Source organism: Furipterus horrens, unplaced genomic scaffold (genome assembly GCF_987537825.1).
Source record: "Furipterus horrens unplaced genomic scaffold, mFurHor1.1.pri manual_scaffold_5, whole genome shotgun sequence".
Lineage (NCBI taxonomy): Eukaryota > Metazoa > Chordata > Mammalia > Chiroptera > Furipteridae > Furipterus > Furipterus horrens.
In genome coordinates this window covers 128,690,269-128,715,953 of record NW_028327175.1, presented here as the reverse complement: position 1 = coordinate 128,715,953, position 25,685 = coordinate 128,690,269, and the positions used below count along the sequence as shown (strand labels likewise).

Below are 25,685 nucleotides of genomic sequence, written 5' to 3'. Positions count from 1 at the left end.
TAATAAGTAAATAAATAACATCAGATGACAAAACATGGCAAGGAGAAGGAAAGAAAGCAGGATGGGGGGGGGGGGGGCAGGCGGGTACTGAGATGGGATTCTCAAAGAAGACCTCCCGAACAAGGGTTTATTTGTACAAGGTGTTGAGCATAAGGGTTTTGTTCCCTTCACCTCAGCTTCCTCAGTGCCAGCTCTCTCTAGCACCCAGTAGGCACTCTATAAATGTTCATCTAAAAGTTCTTGAAGAGGCAGCACTTGTAGAATACCAGTATGCTATATTTTCGCAGACAAAGAAAGAAACCAAAGGTCCAGTACTCTTTCTCAGCACACCATGTTGTTCTATAGCACTCCTCCATGGGCCACAGGCCTCTTTGATTTCCTTAAGTGTTAATCACTCACTGAAAAGGGACCTGAGACACCATGGGGTGTCCACTATTTATGAGGTGTTTCTCTCAACAGTCCCTGTCACTTGAGTCTCCCAGCAAAGCCTACTGAAGTAAAGCCAGTTTTATTTTTTAAGACATTGCCACATTATCTTGGTGCTGCCAAAAAAAAAACAAAGAATCTTTTGAATAAAGGATTAAAGATTCAAAAGAGAAAAGCAAGTTGCCACATCATTAGGCTATTTAATAATTTCATAAGAATGCACACTCATGTTCAAGCTACATCTCCATTTGGAGTTTCTTACCTGCTGTATCTTGCCAGTATTTTTTTTTTTTTTTTTTTTTTGGTTGCAAATAACAAAAACCTCAATGAGCTAGCTTGAGACCAGAAAATGAAGTCAGTTGTCGCAAGTGCCTAGGATAAGTAATTAGAAATTCAAGACCCAAGGCAGTTTCTCAAACTCCTTCTCTCCCTTCACCTCCCACCTCAAAATATTTATCAACTGCCAGTCCCTGCTCTCATGTCAATTACAACCTAATGGGAGAGAGATGCTGGTTTTTAAAAATCACACTAATGAATGTATCACTCTAAAGTGTGCTGCAGGAAAAGAACATAGTTCTCTGAAAATTTATATAGCACAAAGGAACCTGAATAAAGTGAGATGCTGGAGATGTCCCAAAGAAGTGACATTTAGGCTGCAGTTTCTAGGAGCAGTGGGTTGGGAGAAGAATGTTGCAGAGCAAACAAAGATAGCACATGAAGTGGCTTGTAGTTGAGAGAATGGTAGCATTCCTGTGAGGGTGAGGGTGTTGTGGACACAGAAACCGGGTCCAGTGGTGAAGGGGGAGAGCTCGAGGGGTAGGTCAGCAGCAGCCAGACCACACAAGGGCTCAGATGCCATCATAAGGGTCTTACTCTTCATCCTAGAAATGAAGGGAAGTCTCTGAACAGTGTTAAAGAGGACAGAGAAGAGACGTGACATTGGATTTCTGTCTTTACAAGATCGTTTGGGCTTTAGTAGGAGAAAAGATTGGGTGGAAGGACTTGGGCATATAGGAAGGCCAATTAGGGTCTATGATTGATGTCTATGGCAGAAATGACTGGGCTGGTCTGGTATGGAAAAGAGAAATGTCAATGGAGACAGTTAAGTGGAGAAACAGGCAAGATCAGGTGATGGATTGGATATGGGGAATGAGTTGTCAAGAATAATTCCTAGGTTTCTGACTGATAAGTAGATGGATAGTGGTTCTTTTCTCTAAACTAGAGAACAATAAAAAGACAATAGGTTTGTAGAGAATATGAATTCAGTCTTGCCACATTGGATTTGAGATACTCCAGATGGAAATGTCCAGTGTCAATGAACAGCTAGGTCTGGAGTCAGAGGTCTGAACTTTTGACACATAGTTGGAAGTTATTGTTGCATATAGGTGGTAGATCAAGCCATGAACAAGGACAAGATCCCTGAGGAAAAGAGGAAAAGGTTCACAATTTACCCGCGAGGAACACCGACCTAAAATGCTCAGGAGAGGAGGAGGAGCCTGCATAGGAGGCTGAGAAGGTGCAGGCTGAAAGTGAGGAGGAAGCCCGCAGAGTGGCCCTGGGAACCAAAGGCAACAATGACCACTAACTCCACTTTTCTCTTGAGAACAGTCTCTTCCTACTTCTGAATGTACATCATGGCCCCACAACTCAATTCAAATTCCATAGAATCTAATCAGTACATCTTGAATATGTTTCTACTACTGATTCAATAAGCTGTGAAGGGCATGCTGTAGGACTCAGCCTTTTAAGAGAAGATGTAGTTCTCAGAGAAAAAAAAATCAGTATTTTTCCTTTCCTTTCCTTCTCGAAATTGCTATGGTCATTTGCTGTCCTCTGTGTCTTGTGCAGCCTTCACCGAGCTATTAACTTGGCCACCTCTTTTTCATCCTTTAAGAAGGTCTAAGCTCAAAAGGCATCTATCTTCATTGACAACCTCACTATGCAAAGTACAGTCCTTTCTGATCACTCTTATGCCATCTTGTTTACTTCCTTTAATAGCACTTTCTACAATTTGTAATTAATATATTTAATTTTTTAAACACCAGTCTCTGCCTCTAGAATCAAGTTCTACAAAGCACAAGTACAATATCTAGCAGGAGATGGTTCTCAGCTGGGGATGATTATGCTCCCAGGAGACAACAGGCCATGTCTAGAAACATTTCGGGTTGTCACAACCTGGGGGCATCTAATAAAGCAGAGTCCAGAGATGCCACTAAGCATCCTACAATGCACAGGACAACCTCACAACAAGAATTATCCAGTCCAAAATGTCAAAAGGACCAAGTGTGAGAAACCCTTGTCACCTTGTTTGCCATTATATCCTCTGCACCTAACACAAAGCCTGATACCTCATAGGTGTTTGATAAGTATTTATTAGATGAATTAAAGGAGAGTTGAGCCATATATTGAGACCCCCAAGGATGTTGTTTCAATGCTGCGCTTACCCTTCTCTTCTCTGGAATTCTTTTCCTCCCTAGGAGAACAAGCTTTAAGTGTCTTTATGATGGCTACACAAACTAGCCATGTCTCCCACAGTCAAGATAATAAGTATCTAGAAAATCACTGGTAAGCATCTTTTCTGACTTTGCAAATGAAAATAATGACAATAATATTTTGCTCTGAGGAGTTGAGGGAGAAAATGCCTGCCTTATAGTGAGACAAGTAACTGGTCATTGCATTATCTCATACCTGAGGGATTCAGTTATCCACCAGAACAATAGAATAAAATTTCTTGCTTTGGCTGGTGTGGCTCAGTGGATTGAGTGCCAACCTGCAAACCAGAGGGTTGCTGGTTTGATTCCCGCTCAGGACGCATGCCTGGGTTGCAGGCCTGGTGCCCAGTTGGGGGCATGTGAGAGGCAACCACACACAGATGTTTTTCTCCCTCTCTTTCTCCCTTCTCTTCTTCTCTCTCTAAATATAAAAGAAATAAAATCTTAAAAAATTTCTCATGAACCCAGAGTTTATATTTTATTAGGACTCTATAGGAACCCTCCCCATTTACTGCACAGAAATAAAAATGTTTTTAGAGGCACTGTCAGTGTGGAATCAACATCCAGTGCTGGGGCATTGATCAGATCACTTTGTTTTGTAGCACAAAGAGAAACACTGACAGAGACCCAAGGAAGCAATTGAACCAGAAGGATGTCAGTGGACTTGGCCAAAATCCAGATGATGGACTACTGGTTACACACGTTAACCAGACACAAGACTTACTGGTAAAAATCTTTGTGCTTTAACTAAGTCATGGTGCTTACAAATCATAATGCAGGAATACAGAATGTGTCCAACTCTGAGTATTGTTTTCACATAGGATCCTAGGACTTAAAAAGATTGGTTAAGCATTTATGTATAATCCCCTGCTTTTAGAAATGACTGAAGAATGTCTATGCTGTTTGTAAAAATTTTGTAGTCCTCCTGGGCATGTCATGAAATATTCAGGAGCATGCGAAGAAGACTGTCCATGCTATCAAAGTCTGAAGTCTAAGGAGCTAAATTCTAAAATTCCCCTTCCTGAGATTTTTTTTCTATTAGGATTCCCTAAAATCTAGATCTAAAAATCAGTTTCACTAATTGCTGCTGGAGCAGGAGAGTTATGGAAGAAGAATTAACCTCTAGAATAACCAGGACTGTTTTAGGCTGACTCTCAATGTGTGAGCCATCTTCCCAAGATGGTGGGTGGATTGTCTCAAACTCGCAATCCTTTATACCACAGAAACAATTGTCTTCAGAGGTAGACAGGTGCAGGCCTGACCCATAAACACCTAATCTATGTTAGAGTTTAAATATCACATCTGTGAAATGATATCAGTGCAAAACGATAGTTTCAATGCTAGCAACTAAACAATCAGGAATAGTCATGTCTTAACTTTTCTCAAGAATTGGCACTTATGGAAAGCAAGTTTAATTAAAAGAAAATGAGGACATCTCAATAGAGTTCAGTTTCTGAGGGATTCTTTCAGTGACTTCAGAAGTCGAAGATATATCTTTATTTCATCTAATTTTATATAAATATGTGACTTCTCAGGTGTATAAGGACCAGTCGTACATTTATTAGCCACAGTCAGGGCCTCCTTTGCCTCACAAGTGAGTAGTAGTGAGAAAGAGGGAAGGGAGCACCCCAACACAAAGACCTTACCATTCTCTTTGTAAAGCTCATCATTTAGAATGTAATCACTATGCTCTACATTCAAAATCTAGAACATATTTAGTAGTGAATCTTCAAATATTAAAAATACAAAATCCACTTTCCTGGAGAAAGGCATTATCACCGACCAGGGTGAGAACTGAAATACGAGAAGGGCGACATCTAGCGTTCATATGTTGGCAGTGTTTCGTATGTGGCCGTGAGGCAGGCTGTTCAAGGACAGGACGCTAATTAGCAGAGAATCACATAATGCGAAAGTGATCTTTTCAGTCTCTTCTCTCACAATTCCTAATGAAGATAGTCACAGTTTTGTGCTAATTTAAAGACAGTATATGTTGTTGCGGTCACAAGCATGACTTAAACTATTCTGTTTGTGTTTGAATCCCAGCTCCACCACTTACTAGCTGTGTAACTTCAAGCAAATTACTTAAATTCTCTATGTCTCGGTTTCCTTGTCAGTAAAATGGGATTAATGATAGAACCTATGTTTTAGAATTAAATGAGTTAATTTATGGAAAGTGCTTGACACATAATAAGTGCTATTTAAATATTTGCTTTAATTACTAGTATTTTTCACACTTCTTTAACACTTGCTAATTTCCTTTTGAAAGAGAGAAAGCAATCCTCAGGCACAAAACTTGAGGCACAATCCTCTCTTTCTGGGACATAATAACAGCATTCTATTGTTGTTCTCTTTGTTTTGTGGTTACCTTCCACTATTGTTGAGACTATTTATGCAAAAATACTCATGGCCCTGTTCTGTACCAAAGCCTCAGATGCCCATCTTACAGGGGAAGAAAGACTTGCTCAGCATCACAAAGCTAGTAAATGGAGAATCCCATTTGTTTGGGCAGCAAATTTATACTCAGAAACAGATTGTTTTTGCCAGTAATTTGTTTAACACCAGTTCACTATGGGAATTATAATAGTTTCACAAGCCAGTAGCAACAGGATAATGTCCCTTAGCAAGCCAATAAAGAAATAACATACTTTGAATGAAGTTACAGTTATTTAAGGCAAACAGAATTTAAGGGAAGTAAAGTCCAAATTCAGTGGAGGTGTACCTTTCTACCAGTTGATGAGTTGGTTCTCAGAACAGACGGCTTAGCTGACGTCCACTGCAAAGGGAAAGTTTCTTGTTGTTCGAGCATGTTGCTAGGGAATGATGGCACTCTGTGGATGGCAAGATGGTCTCCTTTGTGGGGCTGCTGCACATGGTTCTTACCACCACTGGTAAAAACCAAGGCAGGAGCTAATGCCCAAGGTCTTCGGAGGACTATGTAGATCAGGTAAGAGTCCGCTTGCCCAGACTGAGCACTCTTTGGTGAGTCTTCACAAACTCTTGCATTGAAAGGCTAAATTTCCCATCCCTATAGCTGCTTCTCCACATATTCTTATTGCTAAGCCCCCAGCAGTGCCTGTAATCTGCTGAGCTGCTGGGGACCAATGACAGCAGGTGTCATGACAACGTCCTGACACAGGTTCTGCAATGTGAACAGCTTCAGTCTTAGGTCAAAATAACTTCATATGAGTCATAAACAAGGGACTTGAAATCTCCAAACAGTGCCACAGTCCTTTCTTCTCTCCCACTCTCCCTCCATCCTTGTCCTCTTCCTCTCCCTATACCCTCTGTCCCATCCTGTGTAGCTCACCCGTTCCCTCTTCCATTAGTCAACAATTGTTTGCTGGGGACCCTCAGACTGATATGGAGGCAGAACTCATCCACCTGAAATGACATAGAGAAGACAAGGTGGAAATAAACGGAGACCAGCCAAATGAAAACAAACAGGACATTTATTCAGTTTGTTCTAGCAGTAGTGCCAGCCACCATCATCTGTGTTTGGCAGAGACCCAAAGGCTGGCAGCAGAGTGAGAAAGCTTTCGAGTGAAGAGAGGCCCAGAGTGTGCCCTGGAAGAAGCTGTCAGCAGGGTCAAGCTGGAGGGACCTAACCAGAAACCAGACGTAAATGACTTTCTTTGATTGGTCCTGAGCTGGAAGCAGAGTCAACACAATAAGAAACCTGGCCTCCTTGACCAAGTCCTGACCCTTGCAGGCCAGTGACGGTAGAGGTTGCAGGTTGGAGTTCCATTTTCACACATGGTCTGGCTGATGTACATGTGCAGACTCAGTCTCTCACAGGCAGGCCATACTGAGTGGCCCTGGAATTGTCCAGCTGCTTGTTAGAGATGAGGTGGGAGAGGGGAACTGGACTTCCAGGGCAGTTGGCCCAGATCACAGGTCTCCATATTCTGTTCCTTCAGTAAGGCGAGATCTTGACCAGACTGCTTTCAGGTAAGACCGTCAGAGTTGGCAGGTCTTGAGCACCCATGTGAAGAGAGCCTGGAATCTGGAGCATCCTCAGCCTTGCCCTCTCTTTCCAAGGCTGTTTGTTTGACTCTGGCTCTGTCTCACAGAGGTTACAGGAAGAGGAGACCCAGCCCTCAGCATGGGATGACTGGCAAAATTGGCTTTCAACTCACAGTTTAAAGCTTGAGAAGCTCACCTTGGCTGACCTGATCTGCCAGGGCACAGCTGTGCTGTAAGTCTGAAGCCGCCTCCTCACCCCTAAGCCTGCATGACACACCTGGCCCCCTGGGCCTGAGCGACCCCTTCATAGCCTTTGCTTCTTCAGGGAGGAGGGCAGCAGTGCCATGAAGAAAATGCACTTCTCACTCCAGATCATCCAGCAGTTTGAAGCAAAGCTTTCTGAGTAAGTATGTTTCTCAATGTCCTCCCAGCAACCCCAGGATTCAAGAATTACTGCCTTTCAGGAGCTTGGAGATCACTTTGTTCAGATAACAATCTCTGTGGGACTTTGGGCAGATCTCTTCCCACTTCTAGCCCCAATTTCCATTTTCTAATTTAAAGAAGTTGGACCATATCAGTTTTTTCAACTTTCTAAAGTCAATGATTTCTTTGGATAAACACATAAAACCTCACAGCCTCATTAGATGTGTAATTGTTAAGACTGACCACTTTCAATGACCAATGGATTGGGTTAATGCTTTTGTAAATGTCAAAATATGCAGGCTCCACACTCCTGAACCAGATTTTTGTAGTACATGTCTACTTTCCATCCTGGCTATGCAGTCTGTGACCTGTGATTACTGTTCACCTGAGGTTTCTTACAAAGCTATAATAATACTTAACAGCTAAGATTTGTTAGTGTGTCAGGAATTCTACTAAGGGCTGCATGCATTATCTTATTCAATCCTCAGAACAACTTGAAATATAGTATTATTCTAAAGTTAACTAAATCTCAATAGCTAAATGACCAATTTGCCAAATTTATCAAAACATTTGACTGTAACTTTTATAGTAATTTTTATTGGATTGAAAGGTTTAAAGAGGTTTTAAAGAATTCTGCAGCATATTGGTTGATTGGTTTTAATCATGAATTCAACATTTTAAGGAGTGTTCAAGTCCATTCAGTTAATTGGTCATTTGGCAAATTGATTTTCAAGGGATTGACTTTCAGTAAATTGACTTTTTTGGCAAATCGACTTGGATAAAGTCCCATTATTATCTTCATGTTGGTGATGATGAAACTGGGGCTCAGAAAGGTTACCACACCTGTCCAAGGTCACACAACTAATAATGGCAGAGGTGGGTCTCCAGGACAAGCTTGTCTCATTATGAAGCTCATACTGTTAGCCCTTCCATACTTGTGTATGCTTGAAAACTACGCACCACCCAATGCACCATGATTTATTTCATATCCAAAGGCCTTCCTTGCCCTTTCCTAGGCCCCCAAATCTTGACAGACTTTAATGAGGGCAAGTCAGTTAAATTCCAGTGATTGAGTATTTTGGTTGAGCACCTGTTACATGCTGATCTCCAAACAGCCATTGAAATTGTTTGCAACTTATTTTTTGGAAACTAAGTTTCATTTGTTCATTAATACACAGAGAAAGTACTGCTGAACTGTCTCATGTGTACCTTGATGATCACCCCCAGGTGACTTGGAAGTCTTCCCCAAAAGGACATATTTGTAAAAAGCAAGAGTGTTCTTCCACCTTCCTCATGAGAACACCCCCACGTCCACCTCCCTGTCCGCACTCAGGGCCCACTCCCATCCCACCAAACCACAGCCGCCTGCAGTATGCACGGCACCAGCAAGGAGCAGCATCCACACAGTGCTCTTCTCACAACCCCTCCATTCTGTACCCCTAGCAAACAAGTACTGCAGTTTTCTCTCCTAAACCTGCCTTACACTCTCCCAAAAACTTAGACACATTAAGAAATAATCCCATCCATACTTTCCTTCCATGTAAGTGGCTGTCGCTCAGTGACAAAGCTGACCTTGGGTGATGAGTCTTTCTGGTGTTTTGACAGAGCTATTGAACTTTATCAACAGAGAATTCAGTGGCTCACAGAAAACAGCAAAAAGGTAACAAATGTGGATTTCATTCTCCACCCCCATTCACTCATTTCCTCTGTATTTGTTAGAACCCTTTCAGGTGCAAATGATAGACCTCCAATTTAATTTGGCTTCATATAGAAAAATTTCTTGACCTACATAAATGAGAAACCGAGACACAGCAGTATCCAGGGGTTCAAATGATGTCACCTCTTTGTCTCTGAGCTCTACTTTCCTTGAGTTGGTTTCTTCTCAGGAAGAGTGTTCCCAGACTTGAGAAGATGATCATCAACAGCTCTAAGCTTACATGTCACCAGCTAGAGTGACATATCGATAGGGACCTCACCTACCTTTCTCAGTACACCTTCCCAGGTCCTGGGATGGACTCTCCCTAGGCCAATTTAGACCAATCACCATCACCAAGGGAATGAGATATACTAACTGGCTAGGAGTGAAACTAGTTCTTATTCCTGAGGAAAACCAGGGGGTGTGAGAAGATGGGGAATGTGGGTAACTCCCCCACCCACCAAACCTCAAAGGGAAGAGGATGGTTGTACCTAGAAAGCCAGATGATGTTACCAGAAGAAGAAATAGATCTTGGGCAGGTGAGAACAGATGTGCCTTGGACCACTTAACCACAGACTAGTAATGGGATTTATAAGATTAAGTCTGATCATCTGCACATAACTTCTCCTGAAACTTTGATTAAATGTCTTTCTCAGTCCCAGAGGGCAAAAGAGTGATTATGGGCCAATTAACCTTTGATTTGCTCTTTTGTTTGTTTTAGCCTGTTTTCCTCCAATTAATGCTTTGCTGCTTCACCATTTGTTTTCACCTTAGGCATTTTCTGGAGAAATTTTGGTTGTCACAATTGGGAAGGGAGGGTGACAGGGAAATTTCTAAATACTCCACAGTGCACAGGCCAGCTCCCTGTGAAGGGGAAGTATCTGGCCCAAACTGCCAACAATGTGGTGGCTAGAAACCCTGCAGGAGGCACAGGAGAGAAAGGACTGAGCATTTGCCCAGTGCTTCTCAAATGTTATTTTTTTAAGGATTTTATCTTTAGAGAGAGGGTAATGGAGGGAGAAAGGGAGGAAGAGAAACATCGATTGGTTGCCTCTTGTATGTGCCTCAACAAGGGACTGAGCCTGCAACTCAGGTATGTGTCCTGATCAGAAATCAAACCTGTGACCCTTTGCTTTGTAGGATGATGCCCAACCAACTGAGCCACATGGGTCAGGGTTTCTCAAATGTTATTGTGCAGCCAAATCCCCAGGGGTTGAGGGGATCTTATTAAAATGCAGACCCTAATTAGATAAGTCTGGGGTGAGACCTAAAATGCTGCATCTCACAAGCTCTCCAGTGACGGTAATACTGTCAGTCCATGGCTGACACCTGCAGGAACGAGTTTCCGGGGCCGTCCCAATATTTAGTTTTCAGGAAGAGGAGGAGAGTTTGTCTGGCAAAGGAGAATGAGGACTGGCCAGTGAGTAGAAAGAAGAGCAGTGTACTATTAAGTGTTTCAGCTTGTTTCAAATTGTTTCCTATGCTAGCTTCTCAGAGTTCCAGAGTTGACAACATGGATTTAGCAGGAGCCAGTTCATTGGTCACCTTGATAAATGTGGTTTTAAAGGAATGAGGAGGGGAGAGCCTAACAGGTGGTCACAGAGCAATGATAGGTAAGGAAACATTGCTGAAATGGAAAGCAGAGAAATGGAGTAGTAGCAGGTGAGATGGGGTCCTGAAATATGTATTTCCTTGTAAGATGGGCAGTAGAGAGGGAAGAACTGGTAGTCCAGGAGAAGAGTGATTACAGGAGCAAAGCACTTGTCTAGCAAGCCAGAGGGTTGGTTGTAGGACTTGGAGAGTTAGCTTTAGATTCGTAGCAACAGGAAAAATGCAAAGGCACAGGGCCAGGAAAGTTGGTAGATTCTGCTGGAAATATTAAATAAAAACTCCAACTCTTCAGTTTGTTTCTGTTTTCTTAGTGAAATTGAAGGCAAAATCACTTGCCAAGAGAATGCAGAAAGGGAATGTTGGAGGTGTGAGAGGTGTAAAACACTCACCTCTGTGAGCATGAAAGGGAATTAAACAGGAAAATGGGGTGTCCAATAACACAAGCTTTAAGGCAAAAAGCATGAAATCGAACCGGCAGCCCCTCAAAAACTATCAGTTTCATGTGAATGAAAATTCTAACTCACAGTGCAGCTATAACAGGATGAGTACATGCAGAATCCAACAGCATCAACAGGTAGATGGCAATAGTGGTTAGAAACATAATTAGAAACTCACAGAAATACCAGGGCAGCCAGCGAGCTTCACACATCCATCTATGATGGTGGAGAAAGAGACAATAAATTAGAATCCAGAGAAATGAAATTAAATACACTGATATAGTGTCAACACAAAAAGCGTCCAGTCCTGTAAGAATTTTTATGAGTTTATTTGAGCCACTCTGATGACACTTGCTGGGAAGCAAAATCTCTAACAGATTGTGAAAGTGCTCCAGAGAATGGCAGTTTTGTGCCTTATTTTATACAAAAAGGAGGCATAAGCGGGTTACATGATATTTATCAGTGGTAAATTAGGGAGGTGGGAGAAAGCAAAGCAGGCAAATCTCTGGGATTGGGTAAAAAGTAAAAGGAATTGACACATATGAGGCTGGACCCCCCAGAACTACAGAATTTATTTATAAAAAATTGTGTATTTATTCTTACATGTTTAAACTTCAGTCAGCTTCAAAGTACTCTCCATTTGATGCTATACACCTATCAAAAACAGTTTCTGAACTCATCAATTTTGATGTCTTTTAGTGCTTCTGCTGTTTTTTGTTTCACCTCTTTCACATCAGCAAAATCTTTCCCTTTGAGGGTTTTTTCCATTTGGGGAAACATACACACACAAAAAAATCGCTCAGGTTGAGATTAGTTGAACAGGGAGAGTGGGGCACAGGGTCATGCCCTTTTTTCGGTCAAAAAATGCTGAACACTCAGTGCAGTGTGGGCAGGTGTGCTCATAAATCACCCATCATGAAATGGGCAAATGCATTGAAAGAGTCTTCAAAAAAAATTCACTGAAGCTTAGCGCGCCTCTCACAACAATGTCAGCTGGTACACTGATACAGGTGGGTTCCTAGAACACTCACCTAGTGGAAGAAGCCTGTACTACAAGGGGCCCATCCTCCAAAAAATAGTTCTGGTTTTTTGGGGGGTTCCCCTCTCATACTTCTTTTATATTGATGGGTTCAGGATAGTTAACAGTCAATAATTAGCATGATAACAATAACAATGAAGGGATTGGTGATCTCTGCTCTGGTTTGGTGGTTGTATTTTGAGGGGTCTGGACAAAAGGAAATTATTTTGATATTCCAGAAGTATATTATCAGGTATGTTATGATAGATGTCAAAAATAAAAAATAAACAAAGAAGACAGGCTCAGTTAAGGTGAAGTTTGACTTTTGATAGAGAAAAATACCAGCCATTAACTGGTTTTAGTTAGGAAGTTTCAATTTCAGACCACCCCATATGGTTACTTTGGTCTCTGAGTTTCTTTTTCTTTAAGACTTTATTCATTTATTTTTAGAGAGAGGGGACGGGAGGGAGAAAGAGAGGGAGAGAAACATCAATGTGTGAGAGGCATATCAATGGGTTGCCTCTCACACAGCCCCAACTGGGTACCTGGCCGGCAACCCAGGCATGTGCCCTGACTGGGAATCGAACTGCTGACCTTTTTCTTCTCAGGCCAGCATTCAGTCCACTGAGCCACACCAGCCAGGGCAGTCTCTGAGTTTTCAAGTCCCACATGCAGGCCTCCCTTACGCTTGTCAGATTTAGTATGAGGCCATTTTTTCATCCACAGTAGTGAGGTATCAAATTTTATCTCTTATAAAGGATGCCTTTCTACAGGTTCCAAATTTTCTACAATGAACTTGTATTACTTCATAAGAGTAGACAGTAAATATCAATGACAAAAACCTAAAGAACAGGTTGCCACAAAATAGGAGCAGCATCCCAGACCTAGGTTTTGCACCTTCCTCTGTGAAATGGGCCTTCCTTAGCTGCTGCTTGTTGAGGTCTGGGAAGGTTAGAAGTTCCCATTACAGAGCTTCTCAGTGAGAGGCTTCAGAGCAACACAGAGTTGTGCTGATTATTTCTGGGAGCCCTTTTTTGTTTTAGGCATTTGGCCTCATCAAGGGGGCCAGAGTTGGAATCCTCATTGATGTGTCAGCCATCAGCAGTGGCCCCAGGAAAGAAGAATTTCAAAATGATCTCATGGTAAGTTTCTGGGCACAGAGAAGGTCCTGGAACCATTCCCACCACCCCTCCCTCCCATTTGTGCCTGGTGAGCCAACTTTGTTTATAGCAAATGCAAAATTATGTGTTTTACAAAGAGCAGTTCACACTTAACATCTGCAGTTAAAGAAACCCAACCTCAAAGTCATTTTCCCTTGGAGTGTGGGTTTCTAGTATTCTCTCCGTGGCACTCCCTACTAGCTTAACTCTGTCTCAAGACACCCCTGTTGGATATTCACCAGCTATAGCTTAAGAATATCAATCAAACAGCCTGAGGTGCACCTATTGCTCCATCCCCAACTCACACGCCTCGAAGAGAAACTACTGCCCCCCACCTCTGTTTTCCCTCCTGGGTGCCACAGGTAAGGGTTCAACCATAGCACACACTTGAAATGGATAGCCAAGACACACATCCCACCCACATTTCTGACCCCCGTGTGCGGCACCCCTAGGGAGCTGCTCCAGACGAGAACAGCAGTCTGCAGTTGGAGCAGGGGGCGAGGCTGAGGGCATGCAATTAATCTTCAGGCTGAAGGCCCACATCCTGCCTCCACCACATAGGACCATGGGACAGGCTGGAGAGTCAACTACAACTCTCATCCCATATTCCCAGTGGGTGGGAAGTCAGCGTGAGTCCACTAAGCTGAACCTCAAGTGACCCTGCTTCAGCACAGTTCATACCCCACCCCGGCGGACCAGCCGCAGTTTGAGAGGGAAAGCTGGGCTCCACATGGCCCCTTGCTCTGGGAGCCAGTGATGTCCTTCCATCACTGGAAGCCCCAAGACCTAGGCAGATACGCCCTGCACGGTCTGGAAGTGGTCTCTTCTGCAATGTTGTGGGGAAAGAATTTCAGGGACACTCACTTAGGAGGAGCTGTAGGTGAGAGTGGCAAGATTTATTAGAGCAAAAAAAAATGACAATATATTCTCGGAGAGCTAGGAAGCAGGCAGACTGTAATAACAGCTGCGTGGCCTCAGGAAAGAAAGCTACAGAGGCAAAAGCAGAGCCCTCTCTCACTACTTGCTCCTCCACTGTTTGCAAGTCTTGTGGTGACCGTTAGAGTTTAGGAAAAAAAGAAGACAAAAGTACTCTCAAAAGGGAGATTCAAGTGGGTGTGCTCCAAGGAGGACACATGCTGGGGTTCTTTATCTAGCTTCCATATATTCCCTTGGGCTTCAGAGGAAGCAGCCTTTCTCTCAAACTATACAGTTACTTTCCTGTGTCTGCCGTTCAGTGTCCTCCTCCAATCTGAGCCTTTCTCCAGACTTTCCCAGGCTAGACTCCTCCCCTTTATGGTCGCAGCTTGGCTCAAAGTTCTGCCTTCTCATCGGCTTCTACTGCACAGACTCAGTAACAGGAATTACCCCTCGCTGTTTTCTCCCTCCCCTGTTAGTCTGGAGAAATGATGCCCATTGCCACTGGGGGAGGCCGTAAGTCTGTCTTTCCTGCCTAGTCAACTAGGAGGGATGCTGTCCAAATGCTGCCGTCACTCCCTCCGGTGACTGAAACTGCTGTTCCCTGACTTCATCAGGCCTAACCAGACGTCTGGCCTCCTTCTCTTTTGTTAATAACCAACTAACTCCTTACCGGACACTTCTGTCCACCAGAGCCTCATTGATGAGCAGCTGAGTGGCAAGGAGAAGCTGTACGTCCTGTCCTTCAGCACCACCGCCAGCGCCCTCTGGCCTGACCCCGTGGTCGTCAGCACCTCCATGTGAGTGACCGCCCAGCCCTCCCCAGGATGTTCATGTGGTCATTTTCATCCCCAAGTGTGTCTTTATTGCATGATTGAAGTGCAAACACAAGACCCCGTCAGGCAATTCACAAAGGCAGAAACACCAGGAACCAATAACTTTTGGAAAAGGGGTTACCCTCACAAGCAATCCATCGAACGAAAAGACAAAATAACCACAAGACACCATTTTTATTCAGCAAACTAGCAGGTAGTTTTATTATGATGAAAATAATAATGCTCATCTTCAAAAATTCAAACAGTATGAGAGGATAAATAATAGCAAATGAGTCTCCCTCACCTGAGTCTTCCTCTCTCCTGCCAGTAACAGTTTCTTCTGTTTGCTTCCACAGATAGCCTATCACATGCACCTGTGTGTTCATCTTCTTTTATTTAAACCTAGACAGGAGCCCTGGCTGGTGTGGCTCAGTGGATTGAGCACTGGCCTGAAAACTAAAAGGTCAACAGTTGGGATTCCTGGTTGGGGCACAATGCCTGAGTTGCAGACCAGGTCCCCAGTTGGGGGTGTGCGAGCAGCAACTGATCCATATATCTCTTGCACATTGATGTTTATCTTTCTCTCTCCCTCCCTTCCTGTCTCTCTAAAATGAATAAAATAACACCTCTAAAATTTTTTAAAAAATAATCCAGCAGCAGCATGTTACACTGGCCTGCAACTGGCTTTGCACCTAACCTCTCAGTGCATACAGGTACTCCTTATTCTTTTTAATGGCTGTACAGTATTCCATTGCATATATATACTACAATTTAGTTAGTCCTTTATTTGGGAGTTTCTAGTTTGGGAGGGCAGAGTGAGGAAAGGTATGTAAGAGTTTTTACTTATACCATGAAGGGCATATCCTTGATCACCCACCATGTGTTAAGTACCATGGTAACCACTTTGCATGTACTATCTTATTTCATATTTGTAGCCAACACATGGAATAGGATTATTATCCCCATTTTGTAGATGAGGAAACTGGATCTCAGGTTAGGGAGCATGCCCAAAGTGGCAGAGCCAGGATTAGATTCCAGAACAGAGTCCAGGAAAATCCACAAGCTTAGGTTTCTGGGATGGAGATCCCCTTGCCCAGAGCTGACTGTAAAGAAGAACCCATCCAGGTAGAGAAGTGCTCAGTTCCAGCAGTGCTGGCTTTGAATCCCAGCTCTGACAGTTACTGGGTGAACTTGACCAGTCCCTTCACCTCTGTCATGAGCAGAATGAGGCCGAGGATACCTGCTCCTCACTGAGTTGTTGTGAGAATGAAATGAAAAGTAAGTAACTGTTATGTGGAAGGCACTCAGTAAATGAGAGCATGATTTCCACCTTAGTTAGACCCTTGATCTCCATTGTCCAACCAGTAAGTGACCTTGAGATCATCTAGCCAAGAGTTTCTCAACTTTAGTCATTCCTGAACTTAAGTGATTTTCATCACATCTCTGCCATGGGTACTATTATTTATTCTGCACCACTTGCACTGCTATCAGTTTTATTTATAGCAACCCTTTTTATTGTTGAAGAAAACTCTCTATCAGTACCGTAACTGAGAAGCCCAAAATCCTTGCCACAATTAGAAAGTAGCCAAAAAATAAATACAAAGATAGCAAACAAAACAATGATATTTAATCCCAGCTTGAGACCTATTGGCTAGAGAAGGCTCTAGGCCTGAATTTGTTCTTTCTCTATTTAAAAGGGGGACTCAACAGTTATAATAATGAGAGATAGACTTCTAGCAACAAGCTGAGATTTAGGAGGGGAGGTTTGTGGGGGCATACTGAAAAAGAAATGGGAAGAACAGAACTCTGTCACTAGAACCATGTAAGGTATTCAATATATAACCAAGAAAGCACCATGTTAAGTCATTTTCTCTGTTACCAGTTGTGTGTACCCCAATCCACATGAGATGTGGCCACACAGCCATGGCCTTCTCTTAGACTCCTCTAAGTGTTAGAGCATTGACTTCATGGTTCAGGCTGAAGTCTACCTCTCAGCAGAATTGAAAGGTTCAGGGTGGGTAGAATAAGAGTCTTAGCCTCAGACCCTGTGACAGCAGTGTCACTAGAAGCTCAGGTCCTAGAGTCAGACCTGGTTTGGATTCTTAGTGTTGCCAGTTGCTTACAGTATCATTTTGGCAATTCCTAACTCTGAACCTCAGTCTCCTCACCTATAAAATGGGAATAAACATGTCCACTGCAAAGAGCTATTGTTAGGCTGAAATGAGCTCCATTTTTCCTGGGCCTGGAATCCTGCAGAATGTTGTGATTATGCTGCTGTTGTCTCCATTCCTGTCCACCCTAGTCTTCAGGAATTCAAGCTCTGGGTAAAGCACCTGCAACCTGACAGAGGCAGCAATCTGCTGCAAGCCCTGAAGAAAACCTTTGTTCTAAAGGAGCTGAATTCCCTGGTTATCATCTTAGGAAGCTGGTAGGTCTCCTTTCCTAAGTGGGTAACAGAGTACATAAAGGGGGCTATAGAACCAAACCAGTGTTTGAAGAAAGATCATCAAACGTGACTCCTGACACATGCTTGATGGAGGGATTGTGTTCATGGGTCATCTGTCCACAGGGCCACCAGAGCAGGCCAGGCCTGTGCTTTACTCTGCCCTGCATCTTACACAAGTGACTTGGGACACAGGTAGTAGGTTAGACTCTGGATGTTCCCTAGAAATTATCATTTTGCTCTGGTGTGTCCTCATGCTAGGGTGGCCCCTTCTTGTTCCATTTTCTCCTCAGCCCAGATCAACCTTTTGAAATCCTGTCTGACTACATCCAACAGTCCATTATGGGGAGGGATCTCCACACCCACATTGTCACCTACAAATGCAATGATCAGGTGCCTCTGGTAAGTACCAAAGACTTTCCAAGGTTTCCCTTGGATTGGCCATAGTGAGCAGTGCCAGACTATAAGGCCCCAAGCTGTGGACCAGAGCATGACTCTCTTGTACCTAGTTCTCCCTTTGGTAAGATGGGAAGTCTGGAGAATTGGGAGGTTTGGTCAAGGAAAAAGCATGTTGAGTGTTGGTATTGCCCTAGTGAGGGCTGACCCTGCCACCATCCCACAGGCTATCCTGAAGAACATTGCAGAAGTTGTTGGGGGCCACTACCACTGCTACACCCCAGGGATGGAGGTATGCTTGCTGCTGCTGCTCTCCTCCATGCCTACCCCGTTGTGCCTGGGAACCTGGGCCAGGACAGACCATGCTGTGTGCTTGCTTCCCTTTCCTTCCCCAAGATCAATGGACTTACACAGGTATAATCAGGTTAAAGTAAATATGTGGGAAGAACTGGGACATGAGTCACAAGAGATCCTTTGGTCAGCATGTATGATGAGCTGATTATACAGCTGTAAGGTGAGAAGCCTTTTAAAGCCTGGTGGATAGAACCCTGAGTCTATCCAGTTGCTATCAACATGGGCCTCACCCTACCTCTGCTTCCATCGAAGCTCTGAGTCTGAACTGGCTGCCTCAGTTCTTTCTCCTAGATAGACCTTTGCTCTTGCAGGGTACCCACAGCAGTCGATTCTGAATGAGCAATCAATTCTGTACCAATTCATCCATTAGTGTCTTTGTCCCAGTTAATAATGACATCACTTACCCTGTGTCCACATGGAGGAAACAGTTAGCATATGTGTTTGTAAATCCATTTGGCAGATTGAGAATCCAGCCATCTGTTCAGCTAACGTGTTGCGTCTTGCCTACTAACTGTTAATAGCCAGAAGTGAACAAATAGTTGCATCTCACAGGTATATTTAGGTGTCACGAAGTGTAGCATTTCACATGAACCAAAGTCAGGAAATGCCTTCTCAGCAACATCCCCTCTTGTTACCTCATTGCCCAGATTTTGTTTGTAGGGGTCAACAGACCATGCACTAGAAAGGTCCAGTATATAAATGAAACTGGCTGGCTTAAGAAACATTTTGTCTTAAAACCTGTGGCCCTCTTATGTGTTATTTTTCCACTATTGATGGAGGTATAGATACAACAAATTTTATTGTTTTCTTTAATACGAGCAAAACAACAATGCACGAATGACAACTGACTCTGGAGGGAAGCAACAGAGAGTGGTGGGAACTGGTGAACTAGACAGCACCTGCCCCACCTGAAAAGGTGCCCCTGCTCAGCCCCCACCAGTCACCTCTGTAGGAATGTGATGCCAGTGTTGCCAGATCCTCTTGAGTTTCCAAGAAGAACTAGAAATCTGGATTATTTTATGTGTGTGATTTCTTTGCATTTTTTAAAAATGAGGTGAAATTCACCTAACATAAAGTTAACCACTTTAAAGTGTATAGTTAGTGGTATTGATACCAACACAATGTCATACAACCACCATTTCTATCTATTTTCAAAACATTTTCATCTCCCCAAAAGGAAATCCCATATCCTTAAGCAGTCACTCCCCACTGACACCCTCTCCACACATACACACACAGCTCCTGTGGATTTACTTAGTCTGGATATTTCACTTAAATGGAATCATATACCTTTTGTGTCTGGCTTCTTTCAGTTAGTATAATATTTTCAAGGTTCATCTATGTTGTAGCAGGTATCAGTACTTCATTCTTTTTTATGGTGATAATATTTCATTTTATGGATATTCTAACATTCTGTTTATCCATTCATCAGTCAATGGACATTTGGGTTGTTCCCACCTTTTGGTGATTGTGAACTGCTGTGACTATTGGTGTACAAGTATCAGAGTCCCTGTTTTCAAGTTTTGGAGTATATACCCAGGAGTGTCAATGCTTGGTCATAGAATAATTCTGTTTAATTTTTTGAGGAGCCACCAAACTGTTTTTCATGACAGCTGTACCCTTTTACATTCCCACCAGCAGTAGTATAGTCCTTTTAAAATTATTACTATTATCACAGCTTACTAGAGGGTATAAAGTATTTCTTCACATTTTTAAGGTTAGATCACCCTTCAGTTACTTAACACTGCAGGCCAATGCTGTATAAATGGAACACAATGCATTTTCAAGTTCTGTCTCATACACAGACCTCAGTTTGTAACATCAAGTTTAAACTGACATCCCTCCTTGCCCTCTCTTGCCTTGACTACTACCGGTAGCTAAGTGACTTCTGAATGGCTGCTTGCTCCTACCACCCCCAGATCTGCACCAGCCCAGACATTGACAAGCTACTGGAAGAAATCCAGAAGGCCCAGAGCCTCCTGGGCCACATCCAGGTTCTGCACCACAATACCCCCAGTGAGGAGCGGACAGGTGTCATGAAGGAGGTAGGTGTGAGTGAAGATTCTGAGGCCTTCTCCCTGAAACACTCAGTGGGCTTCACTCCATTTTCCTTCTTCACCTGTCTGTTGTCCCACCATGTCCTGAAAGTGAAACAAGGCAAAGCCTCATAGCTCTGAGCTGATGGGCTAGGCGGGTCTTCCATTGGGCCAGAAATGGGCCTGGTAGATATTCTAATTCAAAACTGTGTTTTGGGGAAAGGGCAGCAGGCTCCTGCTACCCCTTCCACCTTCCCCTTCTTCCAGTTTGGAGAATAATGAAAACTTCAACCACACAGCATCTAGAAAATGGCCTTTTCCCCCAGTCCTTCATTCAGGGCCAACATCCCTCTTCTATGACAGATTTAACATGGGCACAATAGCACAAGCACCATAAAAGCTATATGCGGTTTAGATGGCACAGAAAACTTAGCTGTGGACAGAAGAGTACTGGGATGCATTTATACTGGCTGGTTACAGTGAGAGAAACAGCACCTACAATGGGGTCCTAAACTTTAGTTCTAGTTCTTCTGATGATTGTACATAATCATGATGACTAGTATTGTAATTATAATAGTTCTAATTTGCTGAGTGTGCAATATAAAATGGGCACAGTCCTTAATTAATGCCCCCTTACAGATTAGCAAACTGAAGTTTAGAGGTTAAATAATGTGATCGGGATCACTGAGTTAGAAAACAATTGAGTCTAATTGAACCTAGGTCTGTCGGATGGCCAAATCCTTGTTAGGAGTCTCCCAAAATGAAATGCATGTACTATATGTGGTTTGCAAGATTATAAGGTGATACATGGATTGATATTTTTTAATGTTATAAATTTAAAACTAGCTCATTATGGTAGTAATAGATCTTTCTAAAAATTTATAAGTACAAAAAGGAGTCTGTTTTTTAAAGAAAATCAAATTGAATATTAAAAAGCTTTAAGTCACATGTTTGATTTAAAAATAAACTAAGAGTTCTGGCTAAGATGCAAGCATAGGTAGACATGCTGTGTCTCCCTCCACAACTAAGAAAGAATTACAACTACCTAAAAACTAAAAACCAGAAGTACCAGAAAGTTGAACCACATGGAAGTCCAACAAAAAAAATAAAAATAAAGAAGAAATACTCATCCAGACAGGTAGAAGGGGCAGAGCTGGGGCAGAGGATGTGGTGTGGTGGTGGCAGCAGTGGTGGCAGCAGCAGGGCAGTGACTGTAGCTGTTGGTGGAATGCACAGTCATACATTTTTAAAGTAGGGAGGGACACCTGGGGAGTGATCCCAGCCCCAGACCAGACCATGCAGCTCATGGTTCCAGCACTGGAGAAAATTAAGCCTCATTGCTTCTGACTGTGAAAATCAGTGGGGGTTGGGATGGAGGAAGAAACTACCAGTCTCTCAGCACAGTCTGCTTGTTTAGATGGCCCCCACAGTCTGAGAGTGTCCATAGACCCACCCACTTGGGAACCATCACCAAGCAACAGCTAGAGGGTTGCCAGTCCCATATGAAAAGCGGGAGAGGTGCCTGGAAAAGGAATGAGTGCTGAGCAAGTGGCATTTTTCCCTCTCAGACTCCTCCTCTACATATAGTGCCACAATGTGGTAAAACAGGTCACCCAGTACTGATGAATACCTAAGGCTCCACCCCTTACAACTTAACAACTGCAACAACTCTACCTAAGACACAGAGGCAAACACAGAAGGCTGTCAAGTTGAGGAGACAAAGTATGGCCCAATAGAGGGAGCAGATCAAGGTTCCAGTGGGAGAACTGAGTGAAAAGGAGATAGCCAACCTAACACTGGTGATAACAATTCTCACAGACTTGACAGATAATATTAAGTATGACAAACACATAAAGGAAGAAGTGAAGGCTATGCTAACTGAAATGAAGGAAAATCCACATGAAACCAATGGTGAAGAGAAGGAAACCAGGGTTCAAATCAATGATTTGGAACATAAGGAAGAAAAAAACAGTAGACCAGTACAGAAGGAGGAAACAAAAATTGAAAAAAATGAAGAGAGGCTTAGGAACCTCTGGGACAACTTTAAACATGCCAACATCTGAATCACAGGGGTGCCAGAAGGAGAAGAGGAAAGGCAAGAAATTGAAAACTTAAGTGAAAAAATAATGAAGGAAAACTTCCCAAATTTGGCGAAGGAAATAGACATACAAGTTCAGGAAGCACAGAGAGTCCCAAACAAGCTAGACCCAAAGAGGACCACACCAAGACACATCATAATTAAAATGCCAGAGGTGAAAGATAAAGAGAGAATCCTAAAAGCAGCAAGAGAGAAGCAGAGAGTTGCCTACAAAGGGGTGCCTATAAGACTATCAGCTGATTTCTCAAAAGAAACTTTGCAGGCAAGAAGGGACTGGCAAGAAGTATTCAAAGTGATGAAAAGCAAGGACCAACAACCAAGATTACTCTATCCAGCAAAGCTATCATTTAGAATGGAAGGGCAGATGAAGTGTTTCCAAGACAAGATAAAGCTAAACGAGTTCATCATCACCAAGCCATTATTATATGAAATGTTAAAGGGACTTAAAAAGAAAATCAAAACTATGAGCATAAAATGACAACAGACTCACAACTATCAACAACAGAATCTAAAAAATAAAAAACAAACTAAGCAAACAACCAGAATAGGAACAGAATCATAGGTATGGGGATCATTTGGAGGAGTATCAGATGGGAAGGGGAAGGAGGAAAAAGGGAGAAATGGAGCAGGGATTAAGAAGAATAACTAGTAGAAACAAAATAGACAGGGGGATGTTAAGAATTATATATAGGAAAGGGTGAAGCAAAAGAACTAAGAACTTACCTGCATGACCCATGGACAGGAACTAAGAGGGGTGGGATTGCTGGAGGGAAGAGGGTTACTGGGCAGAGGGGAGCAAAGGGAAAAGAAATTGGGACACCTGTAAGAGCATAATTAATAAAATATACTTTAAAAATAAAAATAAACTGAGTACATAACAGTACAATGGTTTTCAGATATAGCAAAATTTATGAAAACGGTGCTTAAATGTTCAAAGTTTGGGAATTGCTGTTCTGTGTTTTACTCCTACACAAGCTGGGTGATTAAACCTCTCATAGCCTCAGGTGTTCAGTTTATAAATGTGGGCAAGGGAGGCTGGGCTAGATCAGAGCTCCCTACATGATCCTGGTGTAAAGTTACTTTTTAGTTCCCTGAAGCTTTGTGTTTTTGAACCCACTGAAGGGCCACCTCTCATCAGGAGGCCCAGGTGCTGATCTTAATGCTAAAGGTGGGGAAGAGGCCAGGAGAATGAGCAAATGAAAGGAGGAGAGTTGTTGGAAACATCTCTCTTCCCCTGAAATTCCAGAAAAGGAGATGGGGATGGTGAGAGGGGGAAGCAAACTACCTTTAATTTACCAGATAATGTTTTAAGATTCTCCCCTTAGGGGAACTGGGTAGGTGAGGGAGACTGACAACTTTGCAGCTCTAAAATATGGTTGTGTAATGAAGATTTTTAATTTTAACTTAGGTTTCTACAGAGATTGCAAAAGTGCCACTCAGAGGTCTCTTGCCTAAACCCCCAAAGCATGAAGCTCCCCTCACAATTGAGTTCCCAAACTTGGACAAGACGTCTGCAGAATGGCTAAAAGACAATGGCCTAAAAGGTAAATCCTCAAAGGGGGAAGAACCCAGGATTCAGGTCTCTGACTAAAAGCCATTAACCCTCTGGGTCTTCATGTGTAGTACCTCAAGCCCCACCATTTATTTTTACAGCCAAGAAGCTAAGCCTTTATCAGGTTCTGATGCCCAATGCATTCTCTCCCATTGAGGAATTTGTGCCTATCCTCCAGAAAATGGTGTCGTCAACTATCCATGAGGTGACTCACATTCAGAATTCTCTCTGTCCTCTGCAGGGGAGCTCCTCTGTAACATTTCCCTTCTTAAGAGTTCAGAAAATAAGAGTCATAAGGTAGAGTCTGAGGAGTGTGGGCCTGAGAGCCCAGAGTGGGATGCAGCCTTCCCACCCATCTGAAAATGAAACTTGGGAGATGGGCAAGAGGGAGTAAATTGGGTACCACAGTTAACCCCAGTACGAAGGTTTTCCTCTACCTCACTCAGAGCACACTTACTCTTTGTGTCCTCACTGTACCTTGTACAAACTTCTACTTTAGCTCCTATACTGTGTCAATATGTGTATTTGTTACAGGTCTGAATATCACCAGAGTACGAGCCCTTTAAAAGAAAAAACTCTCTATCCCCAATATGTAGTACAAGTAAAGCAGTCAATGAATGTTCACTGGATAACTGAGTGGGTAGAAAGAAGGAAACAAAGGATGAATGGATAGATGGATGAAAATGTTGATGAATACATGGAAATGTAGGCAGATGTTTGTGTGTATGTATGTTTGGAAATGTGAACAGATCAAGGGGAAAATTGGAAGGATGAATGACAAGATAGGATAAAAAAGATAAAAGGATGAAAATAAAAATTAAAGTAAGGATAGGAAACTGGAGAAATGGAAGGAATAATGAATGGAAAGATGAATAGAAAGATCAAAGAGTGAAAGGGAAGAGAGATGGATGATTCAAGCGGGGGATGGATGACTAAGTGGATGGAGTGATACTTCAAGACATGTATATGAGAACTTAGTGGAGGATGAAAGAACAAGATGAACAAATTTGATTTTCAAAGTGTCCACGAAGGCCTACTTGGGTTCCCAAGCCCAAGAACCCATGGCTAGTGTGTTTTTAAGGTCTCTCACTCTTATTACCAGAGCTTCCAGCCATATTTTGTAATCAAGACTCCAGTGTTCAGAAGAGCCTTCTGCGATGGCAGTCTGACTGCTGTCAGCATGTTCATTCAGGGACCACTGTTCTGACAGTCCTCTGCTACAGCTCCAGACAAGGCAGTGACCTGTGGTGTGTGGGCGGGGGAGAAGCAGGGACATAATCTGACCCTACATGTGGTCAGAGTCCCAGTGCCCAAATTAAACTTAAAATTCTTCCTCACGGTGTGCTTCCATTCACCTGCGCCCCCTCCTGGCCACACCTGAGTGCAGAAGGCAATGGTACAGTTTCAATGGTATGATGGGACAGTGAAGAATGTTCATGTGGACCTGCCTGTGCTCTATAAATACCAGGTCAGTGATGGGTTCAATCAGTCAGAATATGGGGTGAGAGGAGGGGGAATGGGAGCAAGGTGCTGAGGAATGTGGAGATGCCAAGCCATCGACTGAATTCTCTTGTAAACAGAGACTGTGCTCCCCCAACAGGCACCTCTGAGCTTTCTCCACCCCATCCCCAAGCAGAAACCTGGGTGCATCTAACAAAAGCCAAAAGGAAAAAAAAAAAAATCTAATCCTTTGGGACAAGACCTACCTCCTCCCCCATAAGGGGCAATAAAATACTTTGACTCCCCTTCATGGTCTTGCATCAGACTTGTCCATGATTTAGTGGAATATTCATACTGCCTGGATACCCATGGCCTTGACACACCATTCCCAGAAGCCAACTGGGGTATGT

The 25,685-nt window shown here is 43.0% G+C and overlaps 1 protein-coding gene across 1 annotated transcript in view; it reads left to right on the top strand.

Moving 5' to 3' along the window:
• The first annotated feature begins 2,909 nt into the window (after positions 1-2,909).
• VWA3A (von Willebrand factor A domain containing 3A) overlaps positions 2,910-25,685 on the top strand; it is a 41,876-nt gene continuing 19,100 nt past the window's right edge. The window contains 14 exon segments of the mRNA XM_090277779.1: positions 2,910-2,991; positions 3,521-3,644; positions 6,989-7,113; positions 7,207-7,284; positions 8,910-8,964; positions 13,110-13,208; positions 14,835-14,941; positions 17,259-17,384; positions 17,693-17,801; positions 18,022-18,087; positions 20,069-20,194; positions 23,692-23,827; positions 23,937-24,040; positions 25,223-25,303. Coding sequence (XP_090133905.1) covers positions 2,927-2,991; positions 3,521-3,644; positions 6,989-7,113; positions 7,207-7,284; positions 8,910-8,964; positions 13,110-13,208; positions 14,835-14,941; positions 17,259-17,384; positions 17,693-17,801; positions 18,022-18,087; positions 20,069-20,194; positions 23,692-23,827; positions 23,937-24,040; positions 25,223-25,303 — 1,401 coding nt within the window. The 5' untranslated portion in view covers positions 2,910-2,926.